The sequence below is a fragment of the Halichoeres trimaculatus genome, unplaced genomic scaffold, assembly GCF_033239565.1.
Source record: "Halichoeres trimaculatus isolate MK-OKI-2021-1 unplaced genomic scaffold, fHalTri1.1 fHalTri1_scaffold_19, whole genome shotgun sequence".
Taxonomy (NCBI): Eukaryota; Metazoa; Chordata; class Actinopteri; order Labriformes; family Labridae; genus Halichoeres; species Halichoeres trimaculatus.
Genome location: NW_027437197.1, coordinates 25,197,508 through 25,215,751, shown reverse-complemented (window position 1 = coordinate 25,215,751; position 18,244 = coordinate 25,197,508). Strand labels below are relative to the sequence as shown.

Below are 18,244 nucleotides of genomic sequence, written 5' to 3'. Positions count from 1 at the left end.
GTACAATACCCCCAGACTAAGAGGGTTTACCCAACTAACCCTGACACTTCACATGGACTTAGAGGAAAGAAACCCTGCTCCCTGGTTGACACCCTAACCACAGTTCCCATTGTGTGACCTCAGTATTGTAAACATACTCTTCTATTTACTCAGCTCTTTTTCTCTTTCTGGATACAGCCTTAGGGAAGGCTTTACAAGCTGTGTGTGCTCTCCCTGATCTCCCCCACCCTTTTACTTCATCACGTCACCTCGCACTTCTTTAGATAAGCAAACAGGCCTTCAGTCTGCTTCTTTCTTATTGGCCACATCAGGACCTCTCTTTAGAAGGAGGGAGGGGCTTAAACAGTCTGAATGAGACTTCACTGAAACTTTGTCTGCTTGTGAGTGCAAGTGTACAGAGGAGGTGACCGGGCTGAGGCTGGAGATGGAAAAATGATTCCAACAAATGTTGATTCTCGTGGATTACACTCTTGGTGATCTCATTCTGGAAATACTCAGCAGATAACCCACAATGCATTTCTTACAACTTTAAGGTAAAATTGATAATTTAGACAGTTTTCTTCTCTATCATAGAGTAAATCCTGTATTTGTGTAGCTTTTGCCTTTTAATGTATTCAGTTTGCTTATCTCACTGGGTAAAATATGACTCTCAGACTATTATCAGCTGGTTGTTTTGGTTGGTTTGGTTGAAAAGCAAGGCCAGTGTAACACTATTAGACTCCTACTCTCCTATCTGTATCAAGATATGGGACAGCCACAGCTTAATATTCCTCAAAGAAACATGCCTGTAGACTCATAAAGGTAACAGCGAGGGGATATTGCTTTGTTTCAGAGAACAAACTGTTTAATCACAAGGAAAGAAAGAGAGCTAGACTCCTTCGTGAACCCTGCTCCACTTTTCACCAGTTTTCTCCAAAACACAGAAGAATGTGCCCCTAAATCCTCTAAGCAACTTTTTTAATCAGCTCTCCTGGTTCCAGCAAGGAGGGAGGGAGGGAAGGAGGGTAGAGAAAGTTCACCACAGGAAAACAAAGGATACTTTCACATTCTGTAAAGCTGTGAGAACTTTGTTGTCGTTACTTTTTGTCACACACGCCGCAACACAAAAAAAAAGAGTCCTTCCTGGTTGAATTCTTAGGAGAAATGGGATGGTCTGTGATTTGTAATGCTTCATTTCTCAGCAGCCAAACACCCTGCCTGTCCCCCCTCTACACCATCACGTGCTCCTGAAAGATTATGTTTAAGACCTGGAAAACCTAAACCCTTGTGTTGGGCCTTTTTTTTTGAATGTAGCTGAAAGAGGTTTACTTTGAAAAACATTCAGGAAATCACAGTGTAGTTATTATATAACTCACTTGTTTCTTTCAGCTTTGGCAGAGATCAGCATCCCTGACTCGGAGTGAAATAACAATGAGACAAACAGGATCTGCTGAATGGATGTGTCACTTAAAAACAACATTGTACCACACTAAGGAAACAGTATTGTTACAAATTGGTTGTTAAACATTTTTAGTTTTGCGGTTGTGTCAGAGTTTCTTTGGCCTGTGTGCAAATTAATAACAAATAAGAAAACTTTTTTGACTGGTGTCAGAGATTAACTTCCTGCTTGTTCATCTTTAATGTTTGTCATACAGTTATAAGTATGTCTCAGTGCTGTGAGCAGTCATGGCTCATCAGTTATGCTTGTACCAGGATGAATTAACTCCAGATGACGTAAACAAACATAATTCAGCCTTTGATTCCCATTGGACACGCCAGAGAACACGTCCTTTTGTTGACCTACATAAGTTGTGTTTTGTGAAGCGATTTTGTCTTCAGGGTGAAAGGACTGTTTATTGACGGCGCCCTCACTGAAGAGTTGGTTATGCTGCAAAGCTTTATGAGCTGCTTAAAGAGGTCAAATACCAACACTCCATACACAGCTCATTCACTCCTGTCTTCTCTGCTCACAGTTCTGATACCAAGCCAGAAAAATATGTGTTGGTTTTAACTGACTCAGTGATGATTAACTTACTGAGTCCTGTCATTTATTCATTTTAGAAAATCAAACTATGAGTTAGTTCAGGCTTTACATGGTATAGAAAAAAGTCCTGTAAGACGACATCAATCTTAAGACCCTTTTTTTTTTACAAATAAAAACATACGTGTAGAATATTTTAGGGCTGTCCCATTCTGATCATGTTGATCATGATCCTGATGATGAATTCACAGCTCAGTGGATAGCAGCACTGACTTTGGTGTGGTAGACCAAATCCCAGTCTGGGCAACAGGTGCAAAATCCAGCTGGGCCTCTGGGAGGGTGGCTTAATGATATACGCCGTACTACAGAAAGCCATGTCCCCTCACAAAAAACATTAAGGGTTGTACAGGAAGAAAAAGTTCCTTTAGAAAAGTGTGTACATATATATATATATATATATATATATATATATATATATATATATATATATATATATATATATATATATATATATAAATGGCTCTTTGACTTTCTTGCGGTGCCTTCCCCGAGCTTAAAAAAAAAAAGAATTTTGAAACAGAGAATCTTTATTTTTCTTACAGAGGGTATTGACACTAACATGCGTTACATTTGTTGAACTAAATCTTCATCCGTCAATAAAGCCTGCCACTGCTCTACTTCACCTCCTACAACATCAAAAGCCCACCAACTCTCCATGCACCTGTGGCTAACCTCAAGTTTTACAGCCCTGGTAAGAAAACTAAATCTACAAAAAGACAAATCTGGAAGAAAATACAGATTTTAATTCTCTGTGGATAAATCCATTTGGCTGCTAAGGTGCTGCCTCAATAGACATGCTTGATATCCGACAAGACTGTATGAAACTTGGATGTAGTCTCCCAGACGAGAACCGTCTGTTACTGAAACGGAAAATGAAGCTCATTGGCTACAGCGGCCATATTGGTAGTGGCAAGGGCTTTACGCACAGCTATAGGGCGCCTGTCGGTTACGTGACCCTGAGCTGTGCCTCTGATTGGGCGAGCTCACTATCATATAATCCTCTGAACTGCAGAGTTTGAAAAAAGTTCTCCCCCTGTACAGTGTGCGCTGAAAGTAAAATTAACAACTAAAACAGGATACATGTTTTGAACCAGACTGCAAATAGGTTCATTTCTGCTTTGGAACAACTTGTTTTTTTTTGTCTTGGTCTTTATGTGACTTCTGGTACTTCCAGGACCAGCCTGAAGCGGACATTCGAGAAACAGCAGGTTTTAGCCCTTCCACTTTGTCTCATATTCATAGATCGGGGGTTGATGCTTGGGCAAGACATTAGAAAAAACGATGAGTTATGATGTAAAATTCAGAGCTTTTTTCATTTTATTTTATTTTAATTCTACAGTTTCATAAATAAATAAAAAAAAACTCTTCTCTAGATAATTATTCAAAATTCTAACTATAGATAGAATTTCATACAGTATATTGTACTGTGAAGGTTAAGCACATTTTGTTGCTTTAGAATGACTTAAATCCAAGTGAGATGAGGCTAAATGACTCCCTTGATTGTAGAGGTTGTCTATTCCTGGTTTTGTCTCTGAGTTCAACAATATGCTGCTTTACTATTCCAAACAAACACTAAAAAGGTAGATGTGTAAAGCCCCTCTCTCTGATTGGCTGGAGTGAAAAGCAATGGGTCACAAGACAGAAATACAAAAGGATGCACAAGAAGCTAATTGACATTAGGCCTGGCAAAACAAGTTAGTCCGAGCTGTGTAAACAAGCCCACACAATAACCAGGGAATCAGAAGAGGATGTAGCCACCAGGATGTCGCTTACTGGATTTGAAACTGTTGTTTTAGGCCCCATATTTCAACACGTCATCTTTTACTGTGCTGTTGGCTTTATTAAATTGTGTTTCCAGTATGTGTCTTAAGGAGTTATTTGTATTTTCAGCACAAAAGCTAATGAAAAAAACAAGTTATTTAATTTACCACATCATCATTATCATCATCATCATCATGGTAATCAATGTAAAGTTCATGCAAACAAAAGAGGGGGCATCACAGGATTTGTGCTGCCCTTGTTCAGAAGTCTAATTGTGTTTCACTGAGCATCTATTGACCTTTAGTTGAGCATTCTTTCATATTCCTCTTCATCCTCCACATCAATAATCAATACCCTTTGTTTTTCACTGCTTTCTTTACACTTTTTACTGAGCTTCAGCAACCTCATGCATCCACACGCACCATTAAACTTTCATGTTTATTTTCATTTTTCACTGTCCTCTCATCATCTTTGCTTTGAGCCAGACTACACTTTTTTTTTTTCTTTCATCCTGACCAGGAAGATCTGAAGAGGGCTCTTCCACCATGAGAGACCGCTTGGAGGAACTCCTGCAAAGAGCTCAGGAGTTTTCAGAGGCAGAGAGTGAGAACGGGAACCCTTTTTCAGCCGACGGTGATAACGATGACTCGGCGGTGGCTGGGGTCATGGCGCCTCAGGCTGTGGTGTTCGAGGAGGAACCTATCATTGAGAATTTCATGTCAGAGGCTGAGCAAATCAGAGATGATATCACAGTGCTTGAAACAGAGGTAGTTTCATCAGTGCTCTTAATATTGACACTTTCATTATTTGGGAGCAGTATTTCACTGTTTTTTTCCCTGATTAAGGTGCCCATGTATAATTAGTGAATGTATTTTCAAAGGTGTGTTGACAAAAGTTAAACTAAGAAACACACGTGTCTTATCTCGACTGGAAACAGGTGCTTAAATTCAGCCAGCAGCAGAAGACCCTGGTGGCAACCATGCGTCGTTTCAGCGTGATGAAGAAAGAGAGCAGTATAACTCGGGACATTAAGCTCCAGGCTGAAAGCCTTCATCGACGTTTGGATGCTCTTTCAAAACAAGCCCAGAGGACTGAGGACCAGCAGGGGCCGAATGCTGTTACAACAAGAATACAGCAATCCCAGCATGCCGCGCTCTACCGCAAATTCCAGCAGGTGGGGCAGAAATTTCCCCCTTTGTGTGTACATTTCTAGATATGTCCTAAACGCTCCCTCATCTGCTCTACTGCCTTCACCTGTATAACAAGACTACTTAGAATAAGACAAAAACCTGTGATAAGATTTCTGCTTTTTGCAGTGCAGCCAAGTAAAATCAGGCAAATAAATCAGAAAGGAGCGGGAGCAGCAGTACAAAGAAACAGTATAAACATGTTATTCACAAATTAAGTTGTATAAAGACATGAATTTGTAATAACACTAAAGAAAGGTGTATTTTGAGGTGTTAAAGCAAAGACATGACACACTGGAAAAAAATAATAAACTTATCAAATGTTTTGTCTTATTTTCAGTGGGAAACGTCATTTTAGACTTAAATTTGAGCCCCATTCACCCGACCAGTCCAGAATTTTTTTTTGTTCCAAGTTATTTAAAGACAAAAATAAGCTCTAAATCACTTCTCACAAGTTGAAAAAATTCTGCTGATGGAACAAGAGAAACGTTACTCGTATTAAGACATTATTAGTTTTAAGCAAATTTTGGAGCAGAATTTTCTTGTTCCATTGGCAGATTTTTTTTTCTTGTTACATGCAATGTAGACCTCATTTCTGTCTTTAAAGTACTTGAAATCAAACATTTTTCTGGACTAGTCGGGTGAATGTGGCTCATATTAAGTCCGAAAGGCAATTTTCTACTGAAAATAAGACAAAATCACTTGATTTTTTGTTTTTTGATTTTTCTGCAGTGTAGAACTCAAACGCCTCAGTGGTATTACTGTAGTTATCTAAAAGGTCTCATATTCTGCTCCTTTTCTGCAGTTTAATATGGATCATTAATGTCTTCATGAAATGGTAGTAACGTATTTTGGTCCAAAAAGCCAATAAATCAAGCACAGCAGCATTGTTTCCAGGCTCTCATAGCCCCTCTGTTCAGAACGCTCTGATTTAGTGGGCGTGACCTTCATATGTAAATGAGCCATCGCTGATACCGCCCCGCTCTTCAGCATCGCTGAGAGCGGCGCCACAAGCTCTGAGTGCACAATGTTTAGAAAACAGCGAAGCTTGTTTACTGTAACATTACAGGTTAAACCAACAGGCTAACTGCAGCTAAAGTTAGCATCCTGAAGCTAACACAGAGACAGGGGGGACAATGAGAAAACGCTCGTACATCTGCTCCACAGCACACAGCATTTAAAATACTCACATTTCCAGGGTCTGAGGTTTGTTGATGGATGGTTGGTAATGTGCCTGGATTCAGGACCAGTCTATTCTCTAGCCCTCTGTTGGACTGTCCAAAGTTGGAAAAGCAGTCGGCCATGAAGTGAGTAGCACACACATGCACAGTTTTACTGAGTGTAGCTGGAACATTTCCCTCATAAATGAACTCTAGCCACTCAGTCTTGTCTTCTTCCAAGATGGGAAGCTTGAGCATGGAACTATGTGGCTGTTTACAGCCAAAGACAGAGCAGTGATGGCTCTTCAACTTTGGCATTCTCCTCCCCGCTGCTGGAGAGATTTCGCTCCAGCTGCAGGGAGGAGAGTGGGTGGGGGAGGGGGTTCGGGGGTATCTGCTTGGGTGGACCAATCAGGTCAGACTTGCTCCTGATTGATCAAAAAAGGGAATCGCTGACGTCGGCAAATCCAAAACAAAATCCAAACAGCTTGTTTTAGGTCAGGATTTTTCATTCACAAGCACTACTTAGTACAGGTTTGGTCATTAATCATCACATTTTGTGAGCTGGGAGGAAAGCAAGAGACCCACAAATTTCACTAAAAGACTTAATAAAGTGATTTTTGCATAATATGGGACCATTTAAGTTTGTAGCAAATTCCAAGTATTTGGAGCACAGAAACCAACTCTTCGCTAACTCTGTGTGAACTTGGGAACCTGTTGGGTTAAACACGATGGAGTGTGCTGGTTACCCACGTTAAGAGACAGCAGAGTGGAAAGATAAGAGGGGAAGTTGTTTTGGTAGTGCTTTGTAAATAATTACATACAGGTGCTGATCTATTCTTAGTGCTTGGTACCATTGGTTTTAAAGTCCCAACTCTAATTAACTCTTGAAACCAAAGAAACAAAAACAAAGAAAAAAAAATGAACTTCCACTCTCTGTTTCCCCTCCCACTCCACTTTTTATCCCTTTTTCCACTTCTGCTAATGTCCAGGTAATGCTGCAGTATAATGAAGGTCTGCTGAGCAAGCAGGAGCGCTGTAAGCACTTCATTATCCGGCAGCTGGAGGTGTCTGGGAGGGATGTGACGGAGGAGGAGGTGAATGAAATGGCGGCCACAGGACAATGGGAAGTCTTCAATGAGAATCTGCTGAATGATGCCAGAATCACACGCTCACAACTGTCAGAGATTGAACAGCGACATAAGGTGAGAGTGACTTCAAACAGCTCATTGAACCCCAGGCCACGGCAGTATTAGCTTATGACTGAAAAGTGGTAAAGCTTTGAGCTCGGAGGCAACTGTTCAGAGTGTGTGCATCGTGTTGCTTCCACAAAATACACCAGTGGTAATTATTGCAAGTTTGGATGGTTTTTTTTTTTTTTTTTTTTTTTTTTAATTTTAGAGCATTTAAGTATGGGTTTTGGCTAACAGACACTAAACCTATGCATGCAAAAGAGACACTTTGGTGTCGTTCCATCTCCTCCCTCATTGAATAATGATGTTTGAGTTTCCAAACCTTATTTCTTTCCACTACCAAGTCCTGCTTTCTGATTGATTTATCTTATTTCTCTGAATGATTCTTCCATCGGCAGTCTTTTACTTCCTTATTCAAGTCCACTTACTGCACAGTTCATTACATTTTACTTTGTCTTTTGTTTGCATTGCTTGCAAGTCATAAGAGCACAACCCTGAACCCTTTCTGTTGTTTACAAAACATGATAGAAACTGATTCTTGGGAAATGGCTCAAGTGTCTCATAACAGCCAAATTAACGCCTCAGGAGAAACACAATGCAAATTCAAATTCCAATTTATAAACATATGCAAAAGCCCATATGTGACAAAAATGCTGCAAAAATCAAAAGGGTAGAAAAGTAACAAAAAAAAGCAAAAGAAGTAAATTGCAAACAAAATAAATAAATGTGTTATCTGTGTCCATCTGTATTTGACAAGACTCAGTCTGCCAACAGTTTTCTGACATCATAAGGTAAGTAATAATTATAATACTCGCCCCACAAATCAACATGAGGTTGATCTCCAACTATGTCACTATGATGACTAATGTATAAAAATGTAGGAAACCAGTTTTGAAATGACTCAAAGTAAATAACTGACCATTCATAATGTCTTCCTGCAGACTGCCACAGTGTCTCCTGCATTTACTTCTGACTTCAGTTCAGACATAACACTGTGGGCACAATGTGTTTCTGTGGTGTTTGACATGACAGCCTGAATACATACCCTCACCACTTCCTGGCCTGGCATACTTTTTCAGGAGTTTCAACCTTGTTCTCATTGTTGTGCAGACATATAAATATTCAAAAACATGTCTGGCGTGGAGATTACTTTCAAAAGAAAAAAGAGCTGGAGAGAAAGACGGAGTTAGCAAGATTCAGCCTGTGCTATAAGTTGTCTCTGCCAGCAGTCAGGCTCTAAAAATACACCCTGCTGGGTTTAAACAGAGTTTATCTGAGGGAAATTAATCCTGATATAGTCCCTAACCTGTTCAAATGAGTACCTTTTGAAGCCAGGAGCACCTCTGTCACCACGTCTTTGATGTGGTCATCTGTCTGTGAGTTTGCTGTTTTTGCTCTTTGCAACACTTTTTTTTTTTTTTTTTTTTTTTTCCCCCCATTTTTGCATTTGTTTTGCACTTATAAAGGGTATGCATGTGAAATCACTGTGGTTTTGCCCACTGAGTGACAGAAACATAGACTGTATAAAACATGGACAGAGCCTCTGTGACGTCACCTGTCTGTTCCTGAAACAGTGAAATGAAGCCAATCTGCAGACACAGCCACATTCTATATGATGCTGGTTGTGAGTTTACCTTCAAACAGCTACAGGGCACTCCTCAGTCACGTGACTAGAGCTGTGTCTCTGATTGGACACTCAAGCAGTCCTAAAAAATTCTAAACTGCTGAGTTAGAAAAAGATTAGCCCCCTGTACAGTGTGTGCTGATAGTGAAATGAGCTTTTTAGATCCAAGCCGTTTTTGAACCAGGCTGTGAATATGTTTTTTGATGCCATAGAGTCTGTTTTTATGACTGGGTGTGTACATGACTTCTGGTCTTTCTGCAGCCAGCCTCAAGTGGATTCTCAATGAACAGCAACTTTTAGCTCTTCCACAAAGGCCTCATTTTTACTGACCAGATGTTGCCCCTTGGGCAGAAAGAATGAGTGGCAGCAGGGACACGAGAAGTCATTTATTCCAGGGGGGCTGTACTAGGGGATACTAATGCATGCGCGCGCTGGCGCACACATGAAAAATCTGGTCTTTTTTTTCTTTCTTTTTTTTTCGCTTTTCTACGGGTTCTTATTGAGCCTGCAGACAGCTAAATAACCAGACACTGTGTGCCAACAAATCGGGGTTCATTTCAAACCAATTAAACAAAATATTATTGCACCACAGTCCAGGCTGACAGTCTCTCTGGGTTTCACTCTCTTCTACCCATCTTGACCACAAAGGCACAACCTGACAAGACAGTCAACGTGACGTTCCTGGAAGGAGAGGGGGTCAGAGAGACAAAGAACGCATTCTAGCAGTGTCTAGGAAACACCACTTCCAGACTCAATGACACAACAATACAAAACGATCAATATCAAAACCAGTTGCAAGGTGACTCAAAGAACAAACACTTTTTTCAACATATATTTTATTCCCCAAAGTTGAATACATTATTGTTTGTTTTAATATGTGTGTGAAAAAAAAAAGCGGTAAAAAAAAAAAAATCTAAATATAGTTTTTTCCCTTCCTCCACCTCCAGGGGGTGCTGCAGCACCCTCAGCACCCCACTTCTTGCGTCCCTGAGTGGCAGCGTTTGCTTAAATACCATTTAAACTTAAAAACAATATGAGGAAATGGGGAATAGCTGTCGCGCTCGAATGAACATGTTTGAAAAGCAATCAGAGTGATCTTTGGACAGACCACTGAAAGACAAAGAGAAGCAAAACTTATGGATCGCAGCAACTTTCAGAAACAACCCAGGCAACAAAGGCTAGATACATGGTTCCTATTTTGTGTCAGTTAACGTTGATTTACGGTGTGTTTGGGGGTAAAATTATACCCTAGATAACAAAACCTCTAAATGTTAGCATTTTTCATATAGCTATATTTTCATTCAGCTATATTTTTCATAACTGGACATTTTTTGTCTTTGTGTGATTATGAACCTTGTGCTTGACATGATTTGTAAACTAACTTAAACTAAACTGGCTAAACCAGTTTTCCAAATAAAGGGGAACTCCAGCACGAGCAGCTGTTGCTGTGCTGAATAAAGTATTTAATATTAACTATTTATATACCATCGATGAGACTATATGCAATCAATTATACAGTCTATGTTACATACCAAATGTTCAGATAGATAATACGTACATTCACTTGGGTCAATTCACTGGAGAGAATTCACTGTATTCTATTCATATCGAGGCTTTTGTAGCTTTCAGGCTTTACATTGTGTGTTTTCCTGGTGTTGAAATCAGGAACAAATAAATGTCAGGATATGATTTCTGGCCACTTGTCGATGTTCATGGACCCCTGGTTCTTTGGGAGCTTTAACAAATCAATGTGGAGTCCAACTCTCCTCAATTTGTCATAATACACATTTTTTTCAGTCTCCCTGTGTTAACTGCCATACTCCTCAATGTAAAGTGAGGTTTATTTTGGGGGGGCGTACCCCTGAGGGGAAGTGATGTAAACGTATAACCTCTATAAACGCATGACTTGCATCATATTCTTCTCTTGACATTTTAGATCGGTTAGATGTGCTGGCTAAAGGGTGATATATATATATATATATATATATATATATATATATATATATATATATATATATATATATATATATATATATATATATATATATATTATTTTTATTTTTTTTTCCAACTGCAACATCCCCCATTTTCAGCCTGATAAATGAATCCCATTTTTCTTTTCCACCAATAGGAGTTGCTGAACCTGGAGAACAACATCAAAGAGCTTAAAGACCTGTTCATGGACATTTTCATGCTGGTGGAGGAACAAGGAGCCTACATTGAACACATCCAGACTAATGTGGAGAGAACCCAGGATTACGTGGCTGCATCTAATGAGAAGTTCAAGTTGGCAGCACGATACAAGAAGAAGAACCCGCTCCGACAGCTGTGCTGCTGCTGCTGCCCTCCATGGAGATGCTGCTTTTAAAGCACACGCATCTTTACCTCAGTGGTCTTTCCAAATATGATTGCATTTCAAAAATCACCCCTGCCCGATGGGAGTGTGTAACGTTGGACTCAGGAACCATTAAAGTGAAGGTTAGTTCTGCTGAACAGTGCAGTGGTGAAGACAGATTCACCAGAGCATGGAAAACAATTAAGAGGAAAGGCCAGAATTGGTATTTGAGGCACTTGTTTCTTTCAAGAGGATGTGAGAGCACTGCTATCGGAGGAGACAGTTCACTGAGTGCTACTCACCAACACCGCTGCTTATTGGAGACCTTCGCTGTCATCTGACAGAGGTCACAAACAAGGCGAGAGCACTGCCTCTGCCTCTGCCACATCAGCAAGAGTGATATTTCACCTTCTTCTCAGAAGACTCAGTTCTCCTGCTACAGACGCTTGCGTAGATGATCATTTATTTTATTTTTAAAACAAAATGAGCACTTTAAGACTGTTCTCTCTCTTTCTCTTTTCCTTTGAGCTCATGATGAATTTCACAGAGCAGAGACAGGTTGTTTTTTAAAGGTTTTGAGCCAGTACTTTGCGTTTCATTTTTGAACCACAAGGAAAAAAAAGACAGTTTTAACAATTACTCATTAGCTGCATTTGCATTTCAAAGTGTGATCGTGTTCAGTGAAGAAAATATTATTCCTGTATCCCATTTTACAGAAGCACGGATTAAAGTAAAACTTTGAACAACACGACTTGATCAAAACATTCTTTCATGGTGGAAAAATCTGCAGACATGATTCATCTCAGAATAAGATGGAAGGATTGAAGTCTTGTATTTCAAGAAATGTCAGAATTCTTCCAAGTTTGCTTTTACTTTCTGTCACTGCTTCAACACTTGGTTCGGTTTTTGAGTCTGGACTTGAGCAGTCGACTTGTGACTTGCACTTAGAGTCAACACTGACTGCATTCAGAACCAGAAGATGAAAAAGAGGACTTGTTTATTGCTGTTAGGGGCTGCTTTGTTGTTTTTCTTTGTTTTTCAGCCTTAGTAATTAGTACAGATGTGAGTGCGGGCTGTCAAGTTTGTTCACCTGTACACCCATGCTGTCTGGTTTACAAACATCTCCTGGCAGGAAGCTCAAAGACGCGCAACCCAGAATTTTGTTTATCAGGTTCTAAAGCAAATGCAAACAAGAAAAGTGCAACACAACCGGTGTGTAAAAGAACCACTGAGGAGGACTGAGATACAAGCTCAGACTATATTCTCATAACCACCTGATAACCATATCTTTCTTTTTAAACCTGCTACAAACCTGAAATACTGACGGATGGCAAAAAGAAGAAAAAAAGTGACAATTGAATTGTTTTTACATTCCTCAAAAATCAGTCCCAGTAATGTCACAGCAGTCAGTGTTTCACGTTGATGGATCCTGATTTCTCTGATGTGGTTGATTTTAGATTAAAGGGCATATTACAGGTTTTTTTTTTTTTGTAAATTAAAACTTATTATTCTCTGATAATGGCAGTAGAATAAGTTGATCATTGATTTTATATGTTATTCAATAAAAAAGGCACAAATTTAGAAGAAGAAGAAGAAGCAGCTGTGGCGCTATCCAACGTTGGTAACCATGAGTGAGACTGGACGCTGTGGGTCATGTTTTTTGTGTTTCTTCCAAAGTATTATTTAATTTGACCATTCATTAAGATTATTCAGATGTGTTTGGACGGATGGTTGCAAAGTCCACTTTTTCGGACTCGGTGAGTTAGCTTTTATGCAGATTTGTTTTGTGCAGAAAACAAAACAGGACTAAATTTCCACATGGGTCACAAAAAACACAGTCGTCCGTGGTGCCCATTTTTTGACATGAAAAATGATATGATGGAGTCTATGTTATACAGCCTGTGGATAGAGGTCAAGATGGGATAGCGGCTTCTGTCCCGTCAGACAACTGCAGCTTCACCAACAGCAACAGCAGCTCCCAGCTCCTGGTGACAGGACAAGGACTGTCAGAGATTCAACTCAACAGAAGCGTAAGCTGAGTACTGTAACTAAGACTTTAGATCAGTGGATAGACTCTGATAGACCTATCTGTCTTTCTCTGTATGGGCTTTATCATTACGACTCAAAGTGTGTTGATTTGCGATCAGCTCTTACACATACTGCTTATTTCTGAAGTCAGTGTATCTGATTTCAAACTTTAAATATGTTGATGTAAACACAGCATTAGGCTACATATCACTAGCTAACAGCGCTCACTCACAGGGGCACCTGCTCCATTCTCCTCTGGTTCTCCTCACACCATAACCCCACTGCCCCCCTATGACTTGTTGCAATGGTTATTGGGTATTCCACAGTCAGGGTTATACGTACCTAGGGACGGGAATCAAAAACAGGTTCCTGTTGAGAATCAATAAGAAATGTTTCTATCCACTAAAACTTTTAGCCTTTATGCTTAATAACTCCCTTGTTGATTCTTGACATCACGCCAGAGCTGCCGAGCCTTACATCCACTAGTCTGCCACAGCATCTTAGCTCAGCAGTTAGATAATGTTTCCCAAGAAATCTCTGATTCAGGATTTTCAGCCTGAAGTTTTACTGAAAAACTGAAGTCACAAAGAAATCTTCACTAATCTGACACCAGATTCATATTCAATACAGTCAACATGGTACAAATCTCCTTGTTTACCAAAAGCGAAATAAACAAAATAGCGCTAGCTTGTTGCTGATGGGCAATTGCATTGATATGCTGGCAGTTAGCATTCATCGGTATGACTTGGGCTTCAGAATAGAATTTCAACCTTCATCACAGAAACATATCACAGTTACTCTTTGTAAACAATACTGAAAACTCCAAATGTCAAAATAATAACTTAAATTCATATAGCGCCTTTCAAAGAACCCAAGGTCGCTTTTACAGTAGAGGGACAAACAAATTAACAACAAGGCCTTAAACAGGGAAGGTCAGGGAGAACAAGTGACTTATAAACTCAATAAAATTTTCTAGACACAGACAACCTTTAAGGCTACTTTTCGTATGGAGAAAATTCACAGGAGGAATTGACAAGGGAATCTTTAAAGAATCTGATGGGCAGAATTGAAAAGGAAATGGGTATCATTGAAATCTTATCAATACCCACCCCTATACATACCTTGCACTATTATCAAATAAAACTGCTAAAATCCAAAGAATGAACACATTGGCTTTTTGTCTTTTACCTGAGTTGTAAACACCGACTCAAAACGGTTCTTGGGAAATGAGTGTGGTAATTAATAATCTTTGAATTCATCTTCAGGGATAAAACCTCTGTTCACCTGATACTGACTCCACCTGACTTACAGGCTGAAGTGCTTTTCACCTTCCTCCCACTGACAGCAGCAGTGGTGTGCTTTAGTGAGTCAGTGACCTATGGTGTCTGGTGTCCGGGACAAAATACAGGTGACCTGGGTCTGCACTAGCCAGACTGGAAAATCCTGTTTGTTCGCTTTTTCCTGGTACATTTCTTGTCACTGGATCAGGGGTGTAAACAGAACCGTTAAGTAGTGACAGATAAAGATATATAACCTAAAAATACTTTCTTTCATTTCATGTGGCACACTTCATTGCCTCAGAAAATAACAAATTAATTATTTGAACAACTTAAGTATGAACTGCATGTGAAACTTAAAGAACTTTGTTTGTAGGACATTTAGTTTTATCTCCAGAGTCTGAAAAGAGACACTTAAAGGACGCTGCACTCACAGTGTGGGCCTTTATAGGTTAACTCTTAGCCTGTTCCTTTTGTCTCGTAATAAAAGCAAGTGACATGTGTTTGTTGATATCTGACTGACTCTAAAAGTCATTTCCTGAACCTTATCTTCTCTGTTATATATCAGCCCCACTCTGATTGAAATGACATTTTGGAATCAAGACATAAATGCGTCAAATATGTAAATGTGGATAAGTAAATCAAATAACAATTCATTGTAATGCAGCACAGCAGCACGCGCTCTCAGACCAGTTAGAATGAATGAGGTGCTGCTGCAAATTGCAGGGGTCTTGAACAGCAACAATGCCATCCAGTGTTCACTGAGGTAATTGCCAGTTAAAGGGCACCTGGTGTTTCAAGAGTTAAAGAGGGTTTCATTACAACACACGTGTGCACTTGCACATTGTAAGTGTTGTATTCAAAAGCAGAACTACACAGCATAGACTACAGAAAATCTTTGAATAAAAGATGTTTTATTATTTTTTTTTTCCTTGGGGTGTTGTTAGATGTGTGAAGCCTGAATGAAAAGCTCATAGAGGTTATTACTATAAACAATGGAATAAGAATCAACATTAATGGATGAAGCTGGATGTCCTTTCTGGCCTTATTTCTTTCTTCCTTTTTCTTTTTCTTTTAAGACTGTTGAAAGAAGTAAAATAAGTATTTTTATTTTTTATCTGATAAAGCTTAAGTTGCTCCCTAAGAAAAAGTCACTTCAACTGCTTCACATATACGAAAAAAGGTCAATAAATAAATAAATAAATTAATTAAAATATTTATTTTAAGTTAAATAAATAAATAAATGTATTAATTTATATTAAATAAAAAAAATAATTTATTTATTTATATTAAATAAATAAATAAATAAATAAATAAAATTAATATTTTAGATTATCTATTTTATTTATTCAATAAAAAAACAAAATGCAATGTTGTTGTACTTGTCATAATGACAAATAAAGTTCTATTCTATTCTAAACAAATAACTGAATTTATGTTGGTCCAAATGTGATCTTTCTTTTTGTAAACTAACCCCATTTGGTCTTTATTTTGTAATATGTAGAATAACAACATCTTATCAGATCATCAATAAGACCAAAGCACAATCTGGAAACAAGTCTAAATATGTCACAGGGTAACAGGCTGCAGTGAAGCTTTCCATTATCATAAAGAAAAATCTGTGAGAGGAAATGAAGCAGTATTTCTTCGCTCTCAGAGTGGAGCAGCGGGGATCTTGAAGCCTCTGCTGACCTGTGCTGAGCGGGAGCGAAGCCTCATGGGGTAAATATCAGCTGTCCTTGAGAAGACCGGGCCATGGGAGACTACACAGCGCTCAGTTCAGAAACCTTTTTATATCTAACCCTGAGGCAGGTCAGTGAGAGTCACCCGCATTTCACCCACAGCCTTCTCCCTCTGCCTCCTTCTGTCTCCCTCTGTCCTCATTCTCTCAGCACCAGCCTCCCTGACTTTCAAGCGGGTACGCACTCTCTGAGCCACCCTGCTCTACGAGACTTGTGTAATGTTTATAGGTTCCACGGTGGATTTATCGTGTTTACCCTCAGCTCTTAAGTTGTTATCCGATATTTCATCTGAAACCACCTTGCCTGGAGCCAATCAGCAGTTGGTTCCAGGTCCTGGGCGAATCAGATTTGACATTTTACTCTTAGATCATCATTTTTGTTTTGACTAGAAGCACTACTGACTTTACAAGAACATCCTGTGCAAGGAACTTCTCATAAAGTATGAATAATAAACTGACTCACTGGACAAAAAGTTTTCTAACCGTGGTTACTGGGTCAGAGTCGAGGTAGAAAAATGTTGTTTTAATGTGTCAAATTAAGCATTTTAACTTAACACTCTCATTCAGTTGTGTGTTTACTTACATTTATCCCCACAAACACATGTTTACAGAGAGTCCCTGCCCTCTTTTTGGACAAAGCCCATCGATCAATGATTGGTTGATAATGTCCATGTGCTCACAAAGCTCATTCTCGCAGACAGAGACGTAGTGATGTCTGTTAGCGACTGTGTTTTGTTCATATTTCTTTTATCTGCCCCGTCACTCACAGTGTGATCCCAGAGACACCCTCCAAACATCTGAACAACATCAAAGCGGCCCTCCAGTGAGTAACAGCAGCTGTGGTTATAGAGAGCTGACATTACTTTACTGCCTGGTTTTATCACTCCCATCAAAACCTGAACGGGGAGATATTAGGACCCTCACAAAGTGATAAATCATAAGGGAAGAGTACAGTGAGTCTGGCAGCAGGAATATACAGCGGTAACACAAAGGCTACACTGATTCAGATAACTGAGTGTACATAATGTTGAACGCTGTTCAATGAATGAACACCCATCACATTTACCCCACAACATGAGCTGGTAGGGTCTGACTATAAAACTTTTATTAGAGTGGATGCTGAATCCATTTCCTAAAGTCTGTTTTAAGATAAATAACTGAAAATAACTCAACAAAAATAAATCCTCTCTTTGACTAAAGAGCTTTTCAAGGACATCCTGTGGCAATGATCCTACTCATGTCACTTCACTAACACACAAAACAAAAACTAAAATCTAAAATAGGTAGTGTTTTTTGTCTTACTTTTAGAAACAAATGTCCTAATTTTAGCAACAATGTCTCCTTTGACTTAAAATGAGCCACATTCTGATAAGACCAGACAAATGTTTTGCTTTAAGATATTAAAACACAGAAATGTCTGATGTAAAGAATAAAATTATATATATATATATATATATATATATATATATATATATATATATATATATATATATATATATATATAATAAATCCACAAGTACATAAAGTTCCTTGTCAAAAATACTGTCTTAATGTAAGGAATATATTACTATTTATTCATTTAATTTTATCTATTTATTTATTTAAGCACATTTTTCTTAAAGGAAAAAAAAAGTTCAGGCAGCTAAGGTTTTTTTATTTATTTATTTATTTATTTTTTATCTTCTGTTTATTTTGGTAAACAAAACACAAAAGACAAAACAAGTAGTGTTTTATCATTTTTATGAGCATCATCCACCACTGGTGAGATATGGAATCCATATGTTGTGGAGGCGAGTAATGGAAAAGAATAAAAAAAAAAAAAAATAATAAAAAAAAAAAAAAAAAAAAAAAAACACTCCTGGTTGTTTATGTAATCCTTGGTGACAGAATAAGACTATTTGAAATCTGGCATATAAGA

At 38.8% G+C, this 18,244-nt stretch overlaps 1 protein-coding gene across 2 annotated transcripts; it reads left to right on the top strand.

Annotated features, from left to right (window-relative positions):
• Positions 1 to 392: 392 nt before the first annotated feature.
• stx19 (syntaxin 19) lies at positions 393 to 12,736 on the top strand. Of its 2 annotated transcripts, none has more exons than XM_074695164.1 (5): positions 393 to 533; positions 4,305 to 4,548; positions 4,719 to 4,955; positions 7,121 to 7,333; positions 11,077 to 12,736. In XM_074695164.1, the coding sequence occupies exons 2-5, from the start codon at positions 4,327 to 4,329 to the stop codon at positions 11,311 to 11,313; spliced, it is 909 nt and encodes a 302-aa protein (XP_074551265.1). In that variant the 5' UTR covers positions 393 to 533; positions 4,305 to 4,326; the 3' UTR covers positions 11,314 to 12,736. The 2 variants fall into 2 exon arrangements, with proteins under 2 accessions (XP_074551265.1, XP_074551264.1); XM_074695163.1 differs by having other exon boundaries at positions 4,301 to 4,548.
• Positions 12,737 to 18,244: the final 5,508 nt, after the last annotated feature.